A 22,714-nucleotide genomic window follows, 5' to 3' on the forward strand; every position below is an offset into this window, starting at 1 on the left:
CATTGCTCTAGATTAGTATTCATTGCCACTACAGAGAGACAAATGGAAGTATCAAATTCCCTTTAAAATGTGACTTTGAGGGTGATGCTACAGATCCTGCACACAGTTTTCCAAACCCTTATATAATCTGCAGATATAGTCAGTCCTGTAAAGTGGATACCTGAAGTATAGTTTTGGGGACAGTTCCATCTTTGGGGGCTAGGGTGGGATCCAGGGATGTCCCCTGCACAGACAGCCTAGGAAACTTGCTCTTGCATAGACTTGGATTGTTGAGAAAGGTGGTAAAATCTTCTTCTCTATTTAAAATATTAGCAATACTAAAGAGGGGGAAATGATTCTATTTTGTTTAATTTTAAACTAGTTTAGTAAATTGCCATCCTAGAGCCTTCAAGCAGGCACCCACAGCTAAGCACTGAGCCACACTCCCAGAATCTAGTTGTGGAAAGGGAGGAGGAGAGAGCAAAGGAGCCAAGACTGTGCTGGAGAAACTCACAGAAACAGTTGACTTTACCTAGTGAGAGCACAGGGACCCCAATAGTAAACCTGGGGAACCAGCATTGGACCTAGCCAAGGCCTCTGAATGTGGGTGCCAGCTGGGAGGCCTAGGCAGTCCATGGAACCTCTAACAGTGGAGTCAGTGTTTATCCCTAGTGCACAAATGAACTTTGGGAGACTATTACCTGTGAAGGGATACTATTGCAACCCAGATACACAAAAGAGGGCCTAGGTCCTCCCCCAAATGATGTGACAGACATTGATGATCCCCTGTGGAAGACCTCACTATCCTTGAGGAGTGGGTGGGAGGTGGGTTGGGAGAGGGGGGGGCATGAGAGATGGGAGGGAGAGGGAATGTGGAGTCTGATATGTAAAATAAGATTGTTTCTAAAATAAAAAATAAAAGCAAAAAAATTCTAAGTACTGGGTTAGTATAGACACAATAAAAATGTGTGATCATGCCTAGGTTAAACTTGGCTTAAATTTTGTTTCTGTTCTACAATAAGCATAATATAATTTTTAAAAGGTAGCACAGGACAAAAGCTATGAAATATGAAATTCTTAACTAAAACTAACAACATTGATTAAAAAATGTGAAGAGTTTTTCTGGTAGAACCCTCAAAAAGCCACCTTATATATTTTGAATATCTTTCTTCATATGATAAAATATTTTTTGAAATATTTGAAAAGGGAGCTCCCCAAGTATTCTCAGCTGGCTGCCTAGAAAGCCCCAAAGGTCTGCCTGTATCTACTTCCCTAATCCTGAGATTACAAGCATGTACCACTACACCCAGCCTTTTGATATGGACTCTGAGGATTAAGTTGTGTTTGCACAGTATGTGCTTATACTGACTATGATATCTTTCCAGCCTTTCATGAGTTTTTAGCAAAAGGGAGTTATGCATATCAGAATCTTGTCCAACACTCTATAATTGTTAAGAGTTGTTGGCATTGAACTTAGACCACTGAAAAGCTAGTTGGACTACCACGGCTATCATTTCACTCTGATATCTCTCTAAAATTCCCAAGAGATCTTTTTAGCTCCTTAAATACCCACTTCAGAAATAAATGGAAAATAAAAATATTCAGAACTCAAAGGATGCTTCATGTCCTGGTTAGTTTTTCTCAACTTAATACAATCTAGGTTCATCTGGGAAGAGGAATCTCAGTTGAGAAAATCCTCCATTAGATGCCTGTAGGCATGTCTATGGACACTTTTGGATTGATGCTTGATTTGGGAGGGGCCTAACCTACGGTGGTTGGCACCACCTCTAGGCTGGTGGTCCTAGGTAATACAGGAAAGCAGACCAAGCAAGTCAAAAGGTGCAGGCCAGTAAGAAGGATTCTCTTGTGACTTCTGCTTTAGTTCCTACATCCAGGTCCCTGCCTGTAGTTCCTATCTTTGCTTCTTTCAGAGGATTGTGGCCTGGAATATTTACATCAAATAAACCGTTTCCTCTTTCAGCTGCTTTTGGTCATGGTATTTATCACAGCAACAGAATGAAAATGAAGAAACTCAGAAATTCAAAATGTTTAAATCCCACTAAAGTAAGGTATCTATTCGAGTTGCCTTGAATTTACCAGGAGCTTAGGATTCTGTAAGTTCTACCAGAGTGGGTTATAAAACTAAGAGTATCCTGAAGCTAATAAATTTCTCTCTAAAAATGATCTTCTGTTTCTTCTAGTATTACCCTTCTGGCCCAATTAAACATTTTTATGTTTAAAGGTTTTTCCAACATGGTTTTCTTGTGGTCATCCGAAGAGATTTTTTGTATTCCTTTGAAGTCAAACTTTATATATGCAAAAAAATCTCAGTAGCTTTCAGTCAGGAGTGATTTTGCTTACCAAGGGACTTTTATCATGCTAGAGACAATTTTTTGAATTCCAGCAGATTCTACTGGAATTCAGCTGGTTGAGGCATGTCCCCAACCAATTCACAGAACAGCCTCCAACAATAACTAAGTATCTGATCTACAATGTCAATGTGCTGATACTGAAAACTGCTAGTTTATGTGATGTCTTTTTCATCAATGGTAGGGCTCCATAACCTTGATATGTTCCATAAGGGTGGGGTGCCACAAAAAGGCACAATACTCTGCCCGGTACCTTTCACCATGTCCACCATAGCTCAGTATAGCCTGACTTGGCACACTCAAACATGGGCACCTATACCTCCTCAAAGAAAAACCTAGGACGAAAGGAAAGAAAGTCTCCTTTACTGGACTATGAGCTTCATCAGGGCAGAAATGATTCAGAAGCAGCATTGTAAGCTCCCAGGGGAGAAAAGCAATTAATAGTCCTACCTGGCTATAAAGCCGGTGAACCACAACAATGGCCAACATGACAAGATATTCAGAGAAGAGCAATGGTGACACTGACATTCTGGGGGTAACCAACATCCATCTAATTGTACTCAAGGTCCCCATAAATAAGAGAATTCATGTTGGGAACTGTAAACATAGCCAACTAAGTAAGGTCATGGGCCCGAGAAAAGAACCGTCTACTGCCACTTTCTCAAGGCAGTGAGATTTCTAACTGTATTCTAAACACTTATCCTACACCCGCAGATCACCAAAGAAACTTCTTTTTTGGTAGATGGAGACCAGCACAGAAAAACACAGCTACTCAAAATGTAGAGAAGAGCAGGCCATGGCTGTCATCCCCATCGGATGTATCTACAACATAACTCCTGCAGGTAAAGCTCAGGGGGATCACAGTGGAGGAGACAGCAGGAGGATGGAAAAGCCAGAGGATCAGGACATCTGTTTCAAGACAATCTCATCTTGAAAAGTAAAAAAGACACAAAATTGAAGGGGCAGGAAAGGAAGGAGAGGGTGGATGTGGGAGGAGTTTGGGAAAGATACGTTAATATTATCAAAATATGCTGTGTGTCGTTCTCAAAGAATGGCAAAATACACTTTTTTGTTGTTTTTTGGGGGGTTGTCTCCTGTTTTTCCAGGGAGGGTTTTTCTGGGTAGCTCTGGCTGCCCTGGAACTTGCTCTGTAGACCAGGCTGGACTCAAACACATAGAGATCCACTAGCCTGTCTCCCATGTGCTGGGATTAAACGTGTATGCCACCACTGCCTGGCTGCAAAACACACTTTTTAAAGAAGAATATTTATGTTTACCTATAAGAGATCACAAAACTTGGAAATGTCCAATCAAATAAACTCTACAGCACATTTTTCTAAGAAAGAATTACAACGAGGAGAAGGGCTGTTGAATCTCAGGCTAAATAGATGTTGCTTAGCGCACAGAATTGTGCTTAATCTCAGGAATAGATTAGTATACAAAGTCTAGTTTTTAGCCTTTCATGGGATATTTTCTATTTAACCAAAAACACTTTTACAAAGTGATTTAATAAATGTTCTAATGACAAATTCAGTTCCAGGTGGCCAGGATTAACTAGAATGTAACAATGGTATTTACTAAGTAAGTTCTTACGCAACACTTCAAAGTTTGCTCATAAAACTCTGTTAAAAATCCCCTTTGGTAGGAAACCTGCAGCTTCTCCAACCATAGCTACATGCAAATGTGGGATCTAATTGCTTTTATTTATTTATTTAATTTTATTTATTTATTTATTTGGTTTTTACGAGACAGGGTTTCTCTGTATTGTTTTGGAGGCTGTCGGTCCAGCCTGGCCTCGAACTCACAGGGATCCGCCTGCCTCTGCCTCCCGAGTGCTGAGATTAAAGGCGTGCACCACCACCGCCGGGCTCTAATTGCTTTTAAATGTCTCTAGGGACACAATTTACCTTGATAAGTCTTAGAAGACAGCAGTGTATTTTAAGCTCCGCACTAATCCCTTCACCACACTCCTGCAATTGAGAAAAACTCTGCTGCCTCATTCCTTGCATTCCACAGGAAAGGGAGAAGTACACAGAACAACAGGGATCCTAGATTTTCAGAATGAGATTTTAGCAGTCAACATTATGTATCCTCACAGACAGGCACTGACTTCCTTTATCTTAACCTCTTGTTCCCTCTCATCTCAGAGCTAGCTATTAACCATCTCCAAGACAATTTCTTCATCATTAAAGTGGGATAATGATGCTACATCATCCACTCACTGTGAGAACTGATGATATAATATGTTGTAAACAATGGAAGTTCCTAGCAACACACATATATACACGCATGTGTGTGTATTTTTTCCTTTTTTTAATTTAAATTAGAAACAAGCTTTTTTTACATGTCAATCCCAGTTCCCTCTCCCTCTCCTCCTCCCCTGACCCCCACCGAACCCCTATCCAATCACCTTTCTGCTCCCCAGGGAGGGTGAGGCCTCCCATGGGAGATCTTCAAAGTCTGTTATATCATTTGGAGCAGGGCCTAGACCCTCCCCTGTGTGTCTAGGCTGAGAGGGTATCCCTCTATGTGAAGTGGGCTCCCAAAGTCCATTCGTGTGCTAGGGATAAATGCTGATCCACTATCAGAGGCCCCATAGATTAACCTGACCTCCAAACTGACATCCATGTTCAGGGGGTCTGGGTCGGTCCTATGCTTGTTTCCCAGCTATCAGTCTGGGGTCCATGAACTCTCCCTTGTTCAGGTCATCTGTTTCTGTGGGTTTCTCCAGTCTGGTCTTGACCTCTTTACTCATCAAACTTCTCTCTCTGCAACTGGTTTCCAAGAGTTCAGTTCAGTGTTTAGCTGTGGGTGTCTGCTTCTGCTTCCATCAGCTACTGGATGAAGGCTCTAGGATGGCATATAAGGAAGGTAGTCATCAATCTCATTATCGGAGAAGGGCATTTAAGGTATGTGTGTATTTTTAATGAATTCAGCTACATTTTGGAACTTGGGCTCTAAGCCCTTTGCCATATCTTATGAAAACACTTGGATCAGCATCTCTCCCTGTAGTAGAGTCTAAGACACAAACACTAAACAAGTTGTTCCCTATAGGTAAATTGTTGTGAATGATGTAGTTTGTCACATATAAGATATGATATATACTGTTGCTTACAAGTTCTGAGGCCAATGTTCCATACTCTCACCTAATCACTACAGGATAAGCAGGAATATCATCTCTCCATCTATCTATCTATCTATCTATCTATCTATCTATCTATCTATCTATTTTCTGGGGTTAATGGCTGGGTAGTAGCTCTTCCTCCATACCATGGTCCAGCCATGTTTTAGATCAGATCTCTGAATGTGTCCCTTTCCTCAGATCAGAGATGGGATCTCCATTTCTTAATTATTTTCACCTTTGCTGTTTTCACTTGGTGCTCCTTAACTGCACTGTAATTGCCACTCTTTTCTCTAATACTTCAATTATCTGCAGCATCTGTTACATACTAATTGAAGTACATTGTGTGGCAAGAAGTGGGCCCTGTTTTGTATCCAATGTCTGTAATTACAGTGCAGCACTTTGTATCCCTTGATGTACAAGTAGAAAAGAATATTAAGGTGTGATGCTAATTTTCATTTTGAGCCTATGGGGTTTGAGAGAAGCAGAAAGATGCTGAAGGTAACCTTCTTAACAGGTAGAGAGAAGAACGTGAAGCCCAGACATAGACTGAAAGAGAGAACAAATGAAAGGTGCAAGTGAGCCACCAGATAAACACTTCCTTCAAAGGAAAGAGAGAACCACACAGGGCTGGAAAATGTGTAACTCCTCAACAACAAATGGCTATCAGGCTGAGGAGTAAAGGCCTGGGAAGTCACCCACAGAAGTCACTAGTCCAAGGCAAATAGTAAGGTTAAAATAATTTAGACGATGTAGGTGTGTAATATCTGCTAATGCACTGTACTTACACTTGTTTATGTTGCACAACTGCCTGAGACTCCCAGGGGAAGCTACTCCATTGGCATAGTTCTACAAATGAAGTAAAATCCAGAAAATTCATGTAGCTTTTCCAAGATAATGAAACTCGTATTCGTTCAAGCTGGGATGCACCTGGGCAGTCTAATACTTCAGGCCACACACATTCTTACCCATTTTTTCTTATGCAAAATTCTTGGGGAGAAAAGGAAAACAACAAAAAAAAGGCACATCTCAGACCACCCTACGTTCAGCCAAACATGTGAGGAATAGACACTCTATATACCTGTAGCAAAAGCATAGAATTGATGAGACAGATCTGGTTCTTTTGGAATTCATAATTAGGGAGAAACTGACAGAAAATAGATCAAGATGAACTGCCACACTTGTATGTAATGATCCGTGCAAATGCTAAGGACATAGGAGGGAAATCAAAGGTTAAGATACGTATCTAGCCCATAGTTAATGAGGAGTGAGGGCTTGGCTTTAGTGTAGCCTCCTGAGGAACCTTCCATGCCATGGAGGATGGCACTCCCCCAGCAGTGTTTGGAATTTACTCATATTGCTCCTCAGCTAGAGGTAGCTTTACCATAACCTCGTATTTTCTATCACCATGCTCCTTCACTGCACTAAAAGCTCTGTGAGTCACAGCCTTTCCCGCCATTCAGCACTGTAATTCCGGTGTCCATAAGAGCTCCCAGCAATTAGTAAGCACTCCAGAAATAGGTAATGAAATGAATGTAAAAATTATAGTTCATCCCCTCCACCATGAGATCCAACTGATCAAATGTGAAGGTTAGGTACAATGTGTGAACCTGACTGCAAAGAATATTGAAAAGAAGAATTTTTTTGAGCATTGGGGCCAGGGAGCTATTTGGTTTACACTTCACTGTTTACTGTAAAAATCTGTCAAGACAGGAACTCAAACAGAGCAGAAATCTGGGGGTAGGAGCTGATGCAGAGGCCATGGAGGAAGAGATGCTTACTGACCTGCTTCCCATGACTTTCTCAACGGGCTTTCTTACAGAACCCAGGAGCACCAGCCCAGGGATGGAACCACCCACCATGAGCTGGGTCCTCCCATATCAATCACTAATTAAGAAAATGCAAAAAGAAGAAACTCCTATTCACTTTCCTTGCAAAAATCACTCAGCTATATTGGGAAAACAAATGGGACTGTGTGACACAAGTTCACAATGACTGACACATTTGATTTATACATTGCACGACTTAGTTATGCTCCAGGGAGATCATTAAGTGGCACAGACAACTTATCTCTTGCACAAGATTAAATATGCAGCCCTGGAGTTAGAAGAACATGTTTTACAAGGAAATTTGTTTCAAAGAAAACCTGGAACTCAATAACTGTGGAGGGTTTTGCAGATAGAACACATCAAGTTTCTGGATGACAGAAGAAGGTTAGCAATAAAGGGTAAAGAGAAAATATTGCCATTCTTACAATAAAGTAAAGTAGACTTTTAGAGGTAATTATATTTAAGAACAAATACAGGATAAACTGCAAACATGTTTTAAAAAAACAGAGTAGATCACAGTTAAGTCTAAAAGAGTATGGCTTAAGAACCCAGTGGAAGAATGAAGGTAGAATTGGTCAATATAGAGGAAACCAGTGGATAATGCCTTTCTCATCTGATTGTGAGTAGTCCAAAAGATACCTCTAAGCCTCCAGCTAGCCTGAGAGAATTGGAATTTAATCTCCATACAGTGCCCTGGTTCCTGGGGGAACTACCAAGCTTTGCTACTACATGCTTTTAGTGAAGATGGTGATCATAGAGCCTCAGCTTTGCCCAGAAAAACAATGTGTCATTCCCACACTGTAGTGAGCAGGTGTAGGGGAATGTGCTATTCCAACCTTTAGATTTAGCAGGTAGAGTTTTTTTCCTGTGGATTTCTGTGTTTTACACTCAGGTTGCCAATGCTCCCTCCCCGCCCCTGGGAAGAATCCAGCTTGAGAATAAATTCAACAAAAGTTCAGAGCTGAGAGATGAAATAAGAACAAGGAACATGTGTAAATAGAGACAAAGGTGTAGAGAATAGGAATCATAAAGATGGATACCAAGAGTAGAGGAGAGTTAGAGAGAGGCAGACAGGATGAAACTGCTCAAACCTTTGTAGAAAGTCATGCCTAATGCCAGATTTTTCAGTTAAGTGGTCCATCACTTTAGTTCCCGTCAGAAACAGTGCTTGCCAATGGGTGGTTCAATAAGCAAGTTGGCAAGCACGGTCCCAACGTTCATTGGCATCTGTATAGACAAAGGTTTCTCCAAAAACCACTAAAACACAAACTCAAAACAGCTACAAAAGCAAATACATTTGCTGCACATGACATCACTTTACAGGTGGCTGTGTTCACCGTGGTTACCTTAAGGTGGTAGGCAGGCTATGGGGTCATCTCTATGTCACCCTTGTGTATTGGCAGCATTCAGATATTACTTTATTTTTAATCTTGTGAAAAGAAAAGGATTTGACAGGGTGGAGAAAGTACAAGATTACAAACTAATGCGGGACTAAACAAGATCAGAGTGAAGAAACCATGCTCATGGATGGTCAATCAATCTCTCTCCCCTTCCCTCCTTCAATAACTGTTTTCATGTAGCCTGTTCAGATGTATACATATATGCATTTACTTTGTGGGTGGAATTGTGACAAACATCTAAGTCTGAAACTTGCTTTTTCCCAAATAACAGTTATATACCTCACAGCACATGCTGCTTGTCAGGGGTTTCAGTGGCTTCTTCATATTCCACTTTCAAAAGTAGCAGTTTTTATAGCTACTTGGTTGTTTTTCATTCACCATAGAACCTCAGACAACACAGTGTTTGACCTCTCATGACTCATACTATACTAAACATAGTAATTATAGTTTTGAAATTATTTTCAATTTTCAGTAATATGTCACTTGTCAAAGTACCAAGAACAAGAATCTTAGACATGGAAATGTATCCTCTAATATTAAAGGAACTACACATTTTTTGCTGTATCCAGGAGTCAGTAATCTAGCAACCATTAAGAAGCAAAGTGATGCTTTAAAAACCCATCTATGTAAATTGGCTTATTTTATATAAAATGGTATAAACCGTCATGAGAAAAGCAGATACATTTCAACGAACCAATTGCTTATCTCATTCCACTAAAATCTTATTTGTCTGGATAACACTTATACAAAGCAACACTAAGATTGTAAGATTGAAGGGTTCATTTTTCTCTATGGAACACTTTCTATCTTCATCATCTTTATCAAACTATAAATTAATTTTGACAGCACAAATTGCAGTATTATACATATGGGGAGCATATATTTATTGGCATAACCTGTTTAGATGTGATTCTGGATAAAATAAATAATTAGCAACAGCAACAACACAGCGGCGTCAGACTATGAGAGGTTGGGAAGAGCAAGGGAATGAAGGCAGCAAGCAGTAGCATGAGCAATGCCTCCATCTTAACAACTGAAGTCAACCAAGTTTCTATGCTACTTTCACATTTGACACATTTGACATTGGTAATAAGCTTATTTAGTGCCATAAAAAAGAAAGAGAGACTCCTTCTTGAAAGGTACTACCCTTTTCTAGAAAACTCATATCAGCCTCATGGGGAGGGGTGTGTGTCTTGCCAGCACTCATCCTGAAGATAAGGACAACATACACCCCCACCCAGATATTCCTTCTCTCCCTTGACACAGCTCAAATGGGAGACCAGGAGAGACACTGCAAAAGTGGAAACTATACAATAAATAAAGCCATGCTGTTCAAGGCAAGGTATTGTTTGTAATGTTCAGGATGGACGCCCTGGCTCAGGGAGGTATCACCTGGGATAAATCATGCTGGAGATAAAGAAAAAGAAAAACAAGACAAAAACTGTCTAGTCCCATCTTTCTTGTGGAGTTCAAGTTTCTGATGTCCACTAGGGGGAATAAAACAAAAATTCCTCAAATACCTAAATAAATATTTATGTGCAAGTACTGCTTAATTGTCAAAGTTGCGGTTAAATGAAAATTCCACAGATTCCACAAACATCCTCTCAGCGGTGTTCATAATGCAGAGCTTCCTCCCACAAGGGAGGGAAAAAAGGACTTTGTGGGAGAAGTTACAGAGCTGCATTTAATAAAAAATGCAAAGACTTCTACAAAGAACGGGTCTGAGGAAATCAGAAATGACTTCTGCTGCAGGGGCATATGACTGAGCTATGATCTGAAGATCACACAGAGAGGAGCTAATGCCTGGAATGCAACAGCAGAAAAGAAAGCTCAGGCAGTCAGAGCTGAGAGACAGGCCTGGGGAAGCATCTGAAGGGAAGCTTGGGGGAAGAGACTGGAAACAGACAGTGCATAGCGTCTATACTCATCAACTACTGTCACTCTCACAACTCATCACAGTTTCTTTGTGCAGTGGATGGGTGATTGACACACATACTCATAATTGGTCAAAGTGCAGAGAATATGTGTCAGTGGAGTGCTCAGCCACAAATGAATCATCTAGATTGTTCTCCCTGCTCTCCCCACCCCCAGACACCAAGGCTCAGGCATGATAGCAAAGAGGAGGCAGAAAGATCATAAGAACAAGAGATTAGGGGAGACTGGAGAAAGGTGGCATCTTCAGGACATGACAGTACCACTACATCCGTAACTCACAGAAGCTTTGTTTGCCTGTATAGGGTCTGCACAACATCAAGCCAGTCGACATTCTAGCACCGAAAATGAGCCTTTACACTTATGAGGAGCTGTGGACAGTTGATGCCTTCTCAGGGAGTCAGTTTTCTTTAAGGGCATGGCTCCTGGTAGGTTGACTGTACTCCAGTGCTCAACCCCATACTTAGTGTATGAGAACCACAAATTGGAGGCTATTTTAAAAGGGAGCATAAATTTGGGGGGGTAGGTGTAGATCTAGGAGGAGCTGGGAGGATGGAGAATTAGGGTGAATAAGATCAAAATACATAGTATGAAATTCTTGAAGATTTAATGAAAGTATTTTATACAGTGGGATAGTAGGGCACAGGTGCAAGGAGGGGGATAAGAAAAATAGAGGATTTTTAAAATTATGGAGCGGGGAGGGATAAGTAACATACAAATATTTGAAAAGTTATAGGGAATTATTATTTTATATTTACATCAAATTCACATGTAATACATGTAACATACATATCATTTAAATGGAGTTGTCCCATTTGCAGGAATAATGTTCTCCCCAAAAGCTATACCCAATCTAACAAACCCAAGTGCCAGGCATGGGAAACTTCCCTTCAAGCTATTGGTCTGTGTAGTCAAGAGACTACCAAAAGCCATACAAGCTATTGCCATTGCCCTTGGTTTCCTCCCAGAACTTGAAGGTAAAAACTTGCTGCTGAAAACACTGCACATTTGAAACACAGGAATCAAACTGGATTTGATACAGAAGCTTCCTCCCCGAGGAAGGACTCTTATAGTATCAGAAGGTGCTATGCCTCTGCCAAGGGAGAACATCAGTGCCCCTACCCAAATGTAAAGCTATGTGCCACCACAAAGGCCAACAGTCCAAGAGTGACACATATCACGGGGGAGCAACAGCCATCTAATCAGTTTTACAGCCTACTCAGTACAATAGAATCCATGCCAGTATTGTAAACCTACTCAACTACCCTTGGCTGGTCAAGTACTGGACTCTAAAAGAGATCCTACTACTGCTGCTTTCCTAAACCCTGTAAAATCTCTAACTGCATTCTAAATACCTATCTTTATATCCACAGATAAATAGACCTTTCACCTTTCATCTGAGCAGCTTTGTTTTGTGGCAGGTAGGGATAATAAAGAATCAACAACTAATTAAGAGAACTAACAGACCATAAGGATCCAACCACAATTGATATATGCAAAATTTAACCACTACACTTAAGGCTCAGGGAACACTGCAGGCCAGGGGGTGGAGAGATTGTAAGAGTCAGAAGGCCAGGACCTCAGCTGCATGATAGTGTTTTTTAATTATGGCAAGGAAGCTACTACAACCATGACATCTCAATAATCTAGTTGAGTGAAGAAGCCCTGCATAAGGATAGCACCAGCTGGCCGGTCAACACATACGAGGAAATCTCAAGGGTCCACCCTCAGCAGAAGAGATACAAACAGTATCTTCTGCTGAGAGAAGGACAATCTGTCTTCTCCAGGGATGAAGCCCCTGGTAGGTAACCCAATGCCAAGTCTTCAGCCTTAAACACATAGACATATGAGTGACAATAACGGACTCAGCATTGTGTGCCCGGGGGAGTGTGGAGGCAGGACATGGGAGGTGTTGAAGTAGGGAGATGGTGAGTTAGAAACACTATAAATACAATACTTTTGTATGAAATTCTAAATAAATTAAGTTGAATTAAAAATGAACTAAATTTTAAAATTCTTTACATCAAGCTATGAGGTCATATCTCAAAGAAAGTAGCTGTTGAAAAGTCCCAGACAAGCAACAAAGTTCAGAGTTGCCATTTTGAAGACTGGCATTTGTTTGATCTTGTAAATGAAAATAGATGGATAAATTAATATGGGGAGAACACTTAGAGGATTCTCTGGTGTCTTAAGAGAAGCCAAACTTGGTAAGGTGGATGATGATTAGCTTGGGTAGCACCTTCCAGTCAGGGCAGTGCTGAGTCACAATGGACAATGTTCCCCCTCAGGCAGCTTAGCTCATTTCTTCCTAACTGCGGTCCTGCAAGATTAGTTCTTTATCTTCCATTTTTTTCTGAGACAAAGAAAACTGAGACTAGAAAAGCTTATTAACTCTCTGCCAATCTCAGAGGCAAAAACTGACAGATGAAATTTAAAGTTAAATCACTCAAATTTTAAAACAGATGGCTTTTAATGTCCAATTCTTAACTGATTCCCTACAATGTGAGCCCACTTGCAATGTTCATGAGGGAGTATGAGCTTAAATCTGGAACGCTGAAGTCAATCCCTGCACCACCATGGGAGACCCACAGCCCTTGTCTGGGAGCTGTCTGCTTTCTACAGTAGAAAGATGGATTTTTCTCCCATTTACTTCCTTCCAGGCTCTTTTACATCCCCTGGTTTTTACCAAAATCTCACTGCCTTCCAGCTTCTCTATATCCCCAGTCTTATTTTTTTTTCTAAGTTCTTATGTCTAGTCTCACAGATCATTGTATCAATGATGATATACAGGCTAACCTTCAGAATTTTCCTGTATTTTCTCCTTTCTCATATTTTGTTTTCTGTAATATGAAATTTCATAAGCATAAAATGTCTTTAAAATGACCTTCACATACTGATGCCCAATTGTAAACAAGCTAAGACACAAAAATGTCAAATTGTGACTCATGGTGGATCTTACTGTTGGCCAACAGTTCAACTGTGCACCTCTCAATATCTATGCCTAGGAATCTCGTTATATGTGCGTAGAATTAGGCAATTCAAGTTTGTGGTCTTGTCAGGAAAAAAAAAAGAAAGAGTGACTCAGAGGAGGCTTCCTTTAATGTCAGCATACACAAGGATCTCTGTGAGTTCAAGGACCCGCCCCAGATGAGCAATTTTCTAAGAAGCCCTTATTTTACTGCTTAAAGGTGACTATTTTAGATAGATATCATTATCTAATTTTGGCTGACCATTTTTCTAAATCCTTGATTTAAGAACTGTATCTCTACCAAGCCAGGGGAAATAGGTCCGTAAATAGGGGAGGTGAGATGCTAACCCCACAGTCTAAGCTCAAACTTTCACCCCACATTTTCTGCTCTTCTAGCGCCTAAGCCACATACGCTCTCAGGGTCATCTGACTTTCAAAGTATATTCTTTCATTTGTTAGTCCACGAAAATGAGCAGGAATGGAAAAGGCTCATAAACATATATTCCCAACAAATGAGCCAAAGGAGGGAACCATTAGGCATCCTGAGGTATAACAAAACAAAATAAACAAACAAAGCCCCTACAATTTACATTAGGGTATGATAAGCTGAATTTTTTAACTTAAATTTATTTATTTATTTTAGAAACAATCTTATTCAACATATCAATACCCACATTCCCTCACCCTCCCATCCTCCCATGCCCCCCACTGACACCCCCAACCCACCCCCACCCACTCCTCAAGGATAATGAGGCCTTCCACTGGAGATCATCAAAATCTGTCTCATCATCTGAGGGGTGGGCCTAGGCCCTCTTTTGTGTATCTGGGCTGCAATTGTATTCCTCCATAGGAAATAAGCTCCTAAAGTCCATTTGTACACTAGGGATAAACACTGGTTCCACTGTAAGAGGTCCCATAGATTTCCTGAGCCTCCTAGCTGGCATCCATATTCAGAGGGCTTGGAGTGGTGGGATGTTGGTTCCCAAGCTTTACTACTGGGGTCGCTGTGCTCGCACTAGGTCAGGTCAACTGTTTCTGTGGGTTTCTCCAGCATGGTCTTGACTCCTTTGCTCATCCCTCCTCCCTCTCTACAGCTGGGTTCCGAGAGTGTGGCTGAGTGTTTAGCTGTGGGTGCCTGCTTCTGCTTTGATCAGCTATTGGATGAAGGCTCTAGGATGGCAACCAAGGTAGTCATCAATCTCATTGTAGGAGAAGGTCATCAAAGGCAGCCTCTCCACTACTGCCTAGATTTTTAGTTGGGGTCATCCCTGTGGATCCCTGAACATTTCCCTAGTGCCAGACCTTTCTCTAACTCTATACTGACTCCCTCTATCAAGGTGTCTCCTTTCTTGCCCTCCTCTATTCTGCCCCCTGTGTCAGTCTTCCTGATCCCTCTTGTTCTCCCCCCCCCCTCCTCTTCTCTTCTCTTTTTCCTACCTCCCTCCTCTCTTTCCCCTAGCTCCCAGTTTTCTCAGGGGTTCTTGTATCTTTCCCCTTCTTCGGGGGACCATGTGTTTTCCTCTTGGGGTCCTCCTTGTTTCCTAATTTCTCTTGTGGTATGAGTTGTAGTCTGTAGTCCTTTACTCTATGTCTAATATCCATATATGAGTGAGTACATACCATGCTTGTCTTTCTGTGATTGGGTTACCTCACTCAGGATGTTTTCTTCCAGTTCCATCCATTTGCCTGTGAATTTTAAGATTTCATTGGTTTTTTTTTTTCCACTGAGTAATACTCGATTGTGTAAACGTACCACATTTTCTCCATCCATTTTTCAGCTGAAGGGCATCTAGGTTGCTTTCAGGTTCTGGCTATTACAAACAATGCTGCTATGAACATACTTGAAAATGTGTTCTTGTTGTATAAATGTGCGTTCTTTGGGTATATACCCAAGAGTGGAATTGCTGAATCTTGTAGTAGACAGACTCCCATTTTCCTGAGAAACTGGTATACTGATTTCCAAAGTGGTCATACAAGTTTGTACTCCCACCAGCTATGGAGGAGTGCTCCTCTTTCTCCACATCCTCACCAGCATAGACTGTCACTGGTATTTTTTATTTTAGCCATTCTGATTGGTGTAATATGGTATCTCAGAGTTATTTTGAGTTGCATTTCCCTAATGGCTAAGGATGTTGAACACTTTTTTAAGTGTTTTTCAGTCATTTTAGATTCCTCTATTGAGAATTCTCTATTTAGTTCTGTAATCCACTTTTTAATTGGATCCTTTGGTGTTTTGGTGGCTAGCTTCTTGAGTTCTTTGTATATTTTGGAAATCAGCCCTCTGTCAGATGTGGGGGTGGTGAGGACTTTTCTCATTCTGTGGGTTCTGTTTTGTCTTACTGAATGTGTCCTTTGCCTTACAGAAGCTTCTCAGTTCCAGGAGGTCCTGTTTATTAATTGTCCATTTTAGTGTCTGTGCTATTGGTATTATGTTTAGGAAATGGTCTCCTGTACTAATTCATTCAAGGGTACCTCCCAGTTTCTCTTCTAAGAGATTCAGTATGACTGGATTTATGTTGAGGTCTTTGATCAATTTGGATTTAAGTTTTCTGCATGGCTATCGATATGAATCTGTCTGCAATCTTCTACATGTCAGCATCCAGTTATGCCAGCACCATTTGTTGAAAATGCTTTCTTTTTTCCATTGTATAACTTTAGCTTCTTTATCAAAAATCAGGTATTCGTAGGTGTGTGGATTAATATCTGGGTTTTGAATTTGATTCCATTGGTTTACCTGTCTGTTTTTGTGCCAATACCAGGCTGTTTTCAGGACTATAGCTCTATAATTGAGCTTGAAGTCAGGGATGATGACTCCTATGGAAGTTCCTTTATTTTACAGGGTTGTTTTGGCTATCCTGGGTCTTTTGTTTTTCCATATAAAGTTGAGTATAGTTCTTTCAAGGTCTGTGAAGAATTGTGTTGGAATCTTGATGGGGATTGCATTGAATCTGTAGATTGCTTTTGGCAAGATTGCCATTTTTACTATATTGATTCTACCTATCCAAGAGCATAAGAGATCTTTCCATTTTCTGGAATCTTCTTTAATTTCTTTCTTTAAAGACTCATAGTTCTTACTATACAGGTCTTTCATTTGTTTGGTTAGCATTACCCCAAGATATTTTATGTTGTTTGTGGCTATTGTAAAAGGTAATATTTTTCTGATTTCTTTCTTGGCCCATTTATCTCTATATATAGTAGGGAGACTGATTTTTTTAAGTTAATCTTGTGTCCTGCCACTTTGCTGAATGTGTTCATCGGCTGCAGGATTTTCCTGGTAGAGTTTTTTGGGTCACTTATGTAAACTATCATATCATCTGTAAATAGTGAAAGCTTGAATTCTTTCTTTCCAATTTGTATCCCCTTGATCTCCTTTTGTTGTCTTATTACTCTAGCTAGAACTTTGAGTACAATATTGAAGAGATATGGAGAGAGTGGAAAGCCTAGTCTTGTTCCTGATTTTAGAGGAATTGCATTGAGTTTCTCTCCATTTAGTTTGATCTTGATTATTGGTTTGCCGTATATTGCTTTTATTATGTTTAGATATGCTTCTGTTATCCCTGATCTCTCCAAAACCTTTATCATGAGGTAAACTGAATTTTTAAAACAGCAATGATTGGAGATTTCATCATCAACTTTAACTTTCTATGGAAAAAAATCCCCATGATCACATGCCATTTTCCTGACTTTCTTTATTACATGGTCATATTTTAGGAGAAGATCATATCCAAACACAGCGATATCATTCTGAACTGGCCTCTTGGGCATGTGCACTAACTCTTGCCACCCGACTCCCTTAGCATTTTGTTCCTGTCATAAATATAAAGATGAAGGTAAACTTGCCTGAGAAACCTATCTGCACAGTAAAACATACAAGCAATTGCTAGACCATGCAACCTTTGGGTGGTAATATCCATAAGAGTGCCTGACTGGAAAGAAGTCCTCCAAAAGGAATGGCCTGGTGCAAGAATCACTAAACTTTCACATCTGTCTTTGATACTAATTTTGTGGGATGAGTTAGGAAGGAAAAAATGACACTGGGTAATATCTGTTAGGTCACTGGTGTCAACTGTGTAGCACTCTGTGCATTGTTCTGCTCTTACCTATCCAGTGAAATGCAGCATAGGTGAAAAATTGATGCTGTAGTGAGGAGGACATCCAGAGAGGTCCTGACCAGGCAAAACATCTCCCCATAAATCCAGACGTCTTGAACCAGCTCAATGGCACCAAAGGGCATCACCAGCACCGAAACCAGCAGATCAGCAAAGGCAAGAGACACAATGAAATAATTGGTTTTTATTTTCCTGTGAGTGAAAAGGTATCAGCAAGGTGGGGAAGAAGGTGGGAAGGAAGAGGGAGGAAAGAGTCAGGGGAAACGGAAGGAAGGAAAAAAGGGAGGCAGAAGAGACAAGAAAAATTACACATTAAACAAAATCCACAAGACTCAATTTTCCCTTCTGTACCATGGCCACAGGGATTCTCTGGGGTCCAGCCTCCTCTCACTTCTCCAGACCCATTTCATGCCTAAATATCCCTTTCCTCTGTTTCCTGGCCCTTCTGGCTTGCCTAGAAACCTCCGGTGCATTGAGAACTGTTCTGAGACTCTTTCCCACCTACTCTTCTAATCACTGCCCACCCTGGCTCTGGTCCTGGTTTAGGCATGCTCAGAGAGCCTTCTCACGATGCTGCCCTCAAAGACAGTGCCAAGATGTACCACTTACAGCTACTAGGGAGACCTCTTGCTTGGCCCTATGTGTGTGACCCCAGGGAAAACTCTTGTGTTGCACTTTCTCTGCCTCTTCACTGGTTCAGGGCATGTCCTGCTTAGAGAGCAGCTACTTTTAGCTCATCTCTTCCTTTATGCCCAATGCTCCTTAGTTCAGGCCACACACTAGAAATGCCTGGTGGATTTTAGCAAACATCAGATCAATTAGACAAAAACCTTGGTGTATAAGATCCTCCTCCACTGAAGATTGCTACATAAAGATACAGGATGGCCAACTAAATTTTGATTTTTAACGATGAGTTACTTTTTAAATATAAATATTTCCACAATATCACATAGTACATACCAATATCATACAGCAGTATTTTGAAAAGTATCTCAAGTGTTTGCAAATATAGCCACAGTGGACACGGGTGAGGTACAAAATGTGGTAGACCCAGTGTTTATTCCCCAGATTAATCATTAGTTACTGACTCTTTCACTGAACCATCGGTAGCAGGAGGATACATATAGAGACTGCATCTATTTAAACAAATGCAGCATAGCATAGATAAACAGACAGGATGGAACTAACCCAGGATACTCTTATGGTTATGTCAGTGTTGGAGTTGTAGGATTATGTGTGATCCCTTTTCTATTTTTCAAAACCTTTTCCTACAAACGTGATAAATTAAAATGGAAATTATTCAGAGCCAACTTTCCAGGGAGATCCCTGTGACACCCATGTTTCCTAAGAGGTTCCCTTGTACTGCTTACCTGAGCTGCCTGTCCCTGCACACAGCCACCATCACCAGCAGGTTACCCAGGATGGCCATCAGGATAACTACTGAGAGGAATGTTAGCAGCACGACCTTCTCCACAGACCCGAAACCCTCGTTGGAACTGGAGTTTATGAAAAAACAAAACATAAAGATGTGAGGGAGCCTCAAAGACACTGGAAAGGGATTAACTTGCTCCCCCTCAATCTTCAGGAAGTTCAATTCATCAATCAATCAGTAGTAACATATGTTATTCACCTAAACTTGTCAAGCTCTGCCAACACTTGTTGGGCTTCCCCAGATGACTGGAGAATGAGAAGAGGTCTGGAAAGGTGAATCGTTAGCCTTGACTGCATGGTTTTATTTTGTTTTGTTTTTCCTGCAAGACATTCACCTTATCTAGTACTCAGGTATGTACTTGGTCGATTTCTGCACCCCTGCCTCATCTACGGTGCAAGCACCATAACACAAGGACCTTAGCTGTTTTATTCGTTGATGTGTGTTCAACGCATCACTCTCACTTATCAGATGAAAGTGGAGATGGCCAATCAATGACTGGGAGTAATTGGAACCACAGTTTGCATGAACACAAGGGCTTCTCTGTTCTGTATCTGAATCTAGCTTGAATAAAAGCTGCGGTTTATAGGTGGGCTGTTTAGGAAGGGACAGCCATACTCAAAGGGTGTTCTTGTAACCATTCACAAATGACCTCAGATTCTGTGAAGCCCATGGGCAAGAAGCTCAGGGACATCTACTTCATGACTGTGCTTGATTCGCTGTCACCTTATGTCACTTTGACACTTCAGATTCATGTTCTTGTCAGCTCCAGCACCCAATTATACTTTACCAATTCTCTCTTGCCAGTATAAGCTCGGGATTTTGTTTTATTAACTTAAAGTGGGTGCTCCCTCTGGATGAAAGTGCAGTCTTTGCAGGTTGATTATAAACAGCAGGAAATAACTACGTTCATAAAGTCCCAAAAGGTTCTTTTTAAGACTTTTGAGAAGGTTTTCAAACTGTTGGACATGTACTGTCCATGTCAGCACAGAAAACTGGAGGAAGAAAGGTGTTGGGACACTTTAGTGTCTGGCTTGGGAGAGGACACTTCTCAACAGAACACAAGGTCCCACAAAGCAGGAATCTCCCATCTATACTGCACTTCTTTAAAAAATTAAGATGGGCATTGACCCCTAATGCCCAGAGTTGGCTTGGTTCTAAATTTGACCTTGTTCACAACTTCTTCCTTGGGTAAGTCTAGAAAAAAGCATGCCAATACAAATAAGAAATGATCCTTATCTAGTTGGAGACTCCAGAGGCCTCTCCATTCTGCTGAGAAGTCTTTCATTGCATTAACTGAAATGTTTAGAGCTAGAGTTCACACAAAAAGGATTGTTTCCTGAACCACCCTTCCATACTTAAACTCCATCCTTCAAACCCTGGGGAGGGAAGTTTTAATTCAATAGAAACACAGTGATCTGCTCTCCAAAAACTAATTTTAACGTAAGCCATATTAATGGAGGCACAGTGCCCAACAAAGAAGGAGATAATCAGTTGTTTTCTATGTGCTCTTTTGGGGCCCCCAGAATCATCTTCCTGAACATAACAACAGTAGCACAGACACTGAGATCAACAATTAATAAATAGGTCCTCCTGAAACTGCAAAGTTTCTGTAAGGCAAAGGACACCATCAATAGTGTGAAACGGCAGCCCACAGAATGGGAAAAGATTTTCAACAACTCCACATCTAGCAGAGGGCTAATATACAGACTATATAAAGAACTCAAGAAACCAGACATCAACAAACCAAATAATTCAGTTAAAAATGAAGTACAGACCTAAACAGAGAATTCTCAACAGAATAAACTCAAATGGCCAAGAAACACTTAAATGTTCGAGATCTTTAGCTATCTGGGAAATGCAAATCAAAACAACTTTGAGGTTTCATTTTACATCTGTCAGAATGGCTAAAATCAAAAGCACAAGTGACAGCTCATAGTGGCATAGATGTGGAACAAAGGGAACACTCCTCCTCTGCTGCTGCAAGTGCAAACTTGTACAGCGACTCTGGAAATCAATGTGGTAGTTTCTCAAAAAACTGGGAATCAACCTGCTTCAAGACCCATCTATCCTGCTCCTGGGCATATATCCAAAGAATGTCCCATCCTACCACAAGAACACTTGCTCAACTATACTCATAGCATATTTATTCATAATAGTCAAAAACCAGAAACAACCTAAATGACCCTCAACTAAAGAATGGATAAATAAAAAGTGGTACATTTACACAATGGAGTATTACTCAGCTGTTAAAAACAATAACAACATGAAATTTGCAGGAAAATGGATGGAAATGTAAAAAAGTCATCTTGAGTGAGGTAACCCAGACCCAGAAAGGCAAACATGATATTTACTCATTTATAAGTGAATATTAGCTGTAAAGTAAAGGATAATCATGCTACAGTCCATAGACCCAGAGAGGCCAAGTAACAAGGAGGGTTTAAGGAAAGGATGCTAGGATTTCCCTGGGAAAGGGAAACAGAATAATTTCATGGGTGGACTGGCAGTGGGTGAGTTTGGTAAGAGAAGAATAAGTGGGTGGGATACAAGAAGAAATGACTGGAATTGGGGGCATTTCAGGGGTGAGGTAGAAACCTGGCGCAACAGAAACTCCATGGGGTCTACAAGAGTAACCCCAGAAACGACTCCGAGTAATGGGGGACACAGAGTCTGAACTGGCCATCTTCTGCAACCAGGAACGGCCTCTAGTTGAGGGATTGGGACACCAACCCAGCCACAAAACCTTCAACCTACAACTCGTCCTGCCTGCAGAGTATTCTGGGACCAGAGCCTAGCAGAATTGCCATCAAAGAGACCAGAGAGACTTTATCCAGTAACTGATGGGTTCACATTCAGAGTCCCAAACATTAGGCTGAACTCGAGTCCTTCAGAGGAGGGGGGAGGAAGGATGGGAGGAACCAGAGGGGTCAGGGACACCACAAGAACAAGGCCCAGAGAATCAACTGACCAGAGCTCATGCAGAGATCAAGGAGCCTGTAGAGGTCTGACCTAGGTCCTCTGCATATGGCTGAGAAACTTGGTGGTCTTGTGGGATTCCAACGGTGAGAGCTGGGAGGTGCTGTCTCTTACCTATTCCTATTCCTCCTACTGGGTTGCCTCATCCAGACTTGATGTGACGGTATGTACCTGGTCTTATTGTAGTCTTGTTATACTGTGGTTAATGTCTCTGGAGGGGGTTAAGGAGAGGTTGATGGGTGAGCCCTGGGGAGAGGGAGAGCTTGGGGGAAGAGACTAGGAGGAGGAGAGGAAGAGGAAACTGTAGTGAATGTAATATATGAGAGAAGAATAAAGTTTTTCCTTTTTTCTCCTCGCTCCTTTGTTTAAATTAGAAACAATCTTGTTTTACATGTCAATCCCAGTTCCTTCTCCCTCCCCTCCTCCCTTGCCCTCCACCAACCCCTTATCTCATAACCCCCGTGTTCCCCAAGAAGAGTAAGGCCTTCTATGGGGAATCTTCAAAGTCTGTCACATCGTTTGGAGCAGTGCCCAGGCCCTCCCCAGTGTGTCTAGGCTGAGAGAGTATCCCTCTGTGTGGAGTGGCCTCCCAAAGTCCATTC

At 41.2% G+C, this 22,714-nt stretch overlaps 1 protein-coding gene across 4 annotated transcripts in view; it reads right to left on the reverse strand.

Moving 5' to 3' along the window:
* The window catches only part of Htr4 (5-hydroxytryptamine receptor 4), a 188,913-nt gene that overhangs the window by 74,755 nt on the left and 91,444 nt on the right, over positions 1 to 22,714 (reverse strand). For all 4 annotated transcript variants that reach the window (XM_040741725.1, XM_040741726.1, XM_005074670.4 and 1 more), the window contains exons 3-4: positions 19,078 to 19,203; positions 17,699 to 17,899 (exon numbers count right to left, since the gene is read on the reverse strand). In XM_040741725.1, the coding sequence (XP_040597659.1) occupies positions 17,699 to 17,899; positions 19,078 to 19,203 (327 nt within the window). The remainder of the gene's footprint in view (positions 1 to 17,698; positions 17,900 to 19,077; positions 19,204 to 22,714) is intronic.

This window comes from Mesocricetus auratus, unplaced genomic scaffold, assembly GCF_017639785.1.
Source record: "Mesocricetus auratus isolate SY011 unplaced genomic scaffold, BCM_Maur_2.0 Super-Scaffold_6730, whole genome shotgun sequence".
Classification (NCBI taxonomy): Eukaryota; Metazoa; Chordata; class Mammalia; order Rodentia; family Cricetidae; genus Mesocricetus; species Mesocricetus auratus.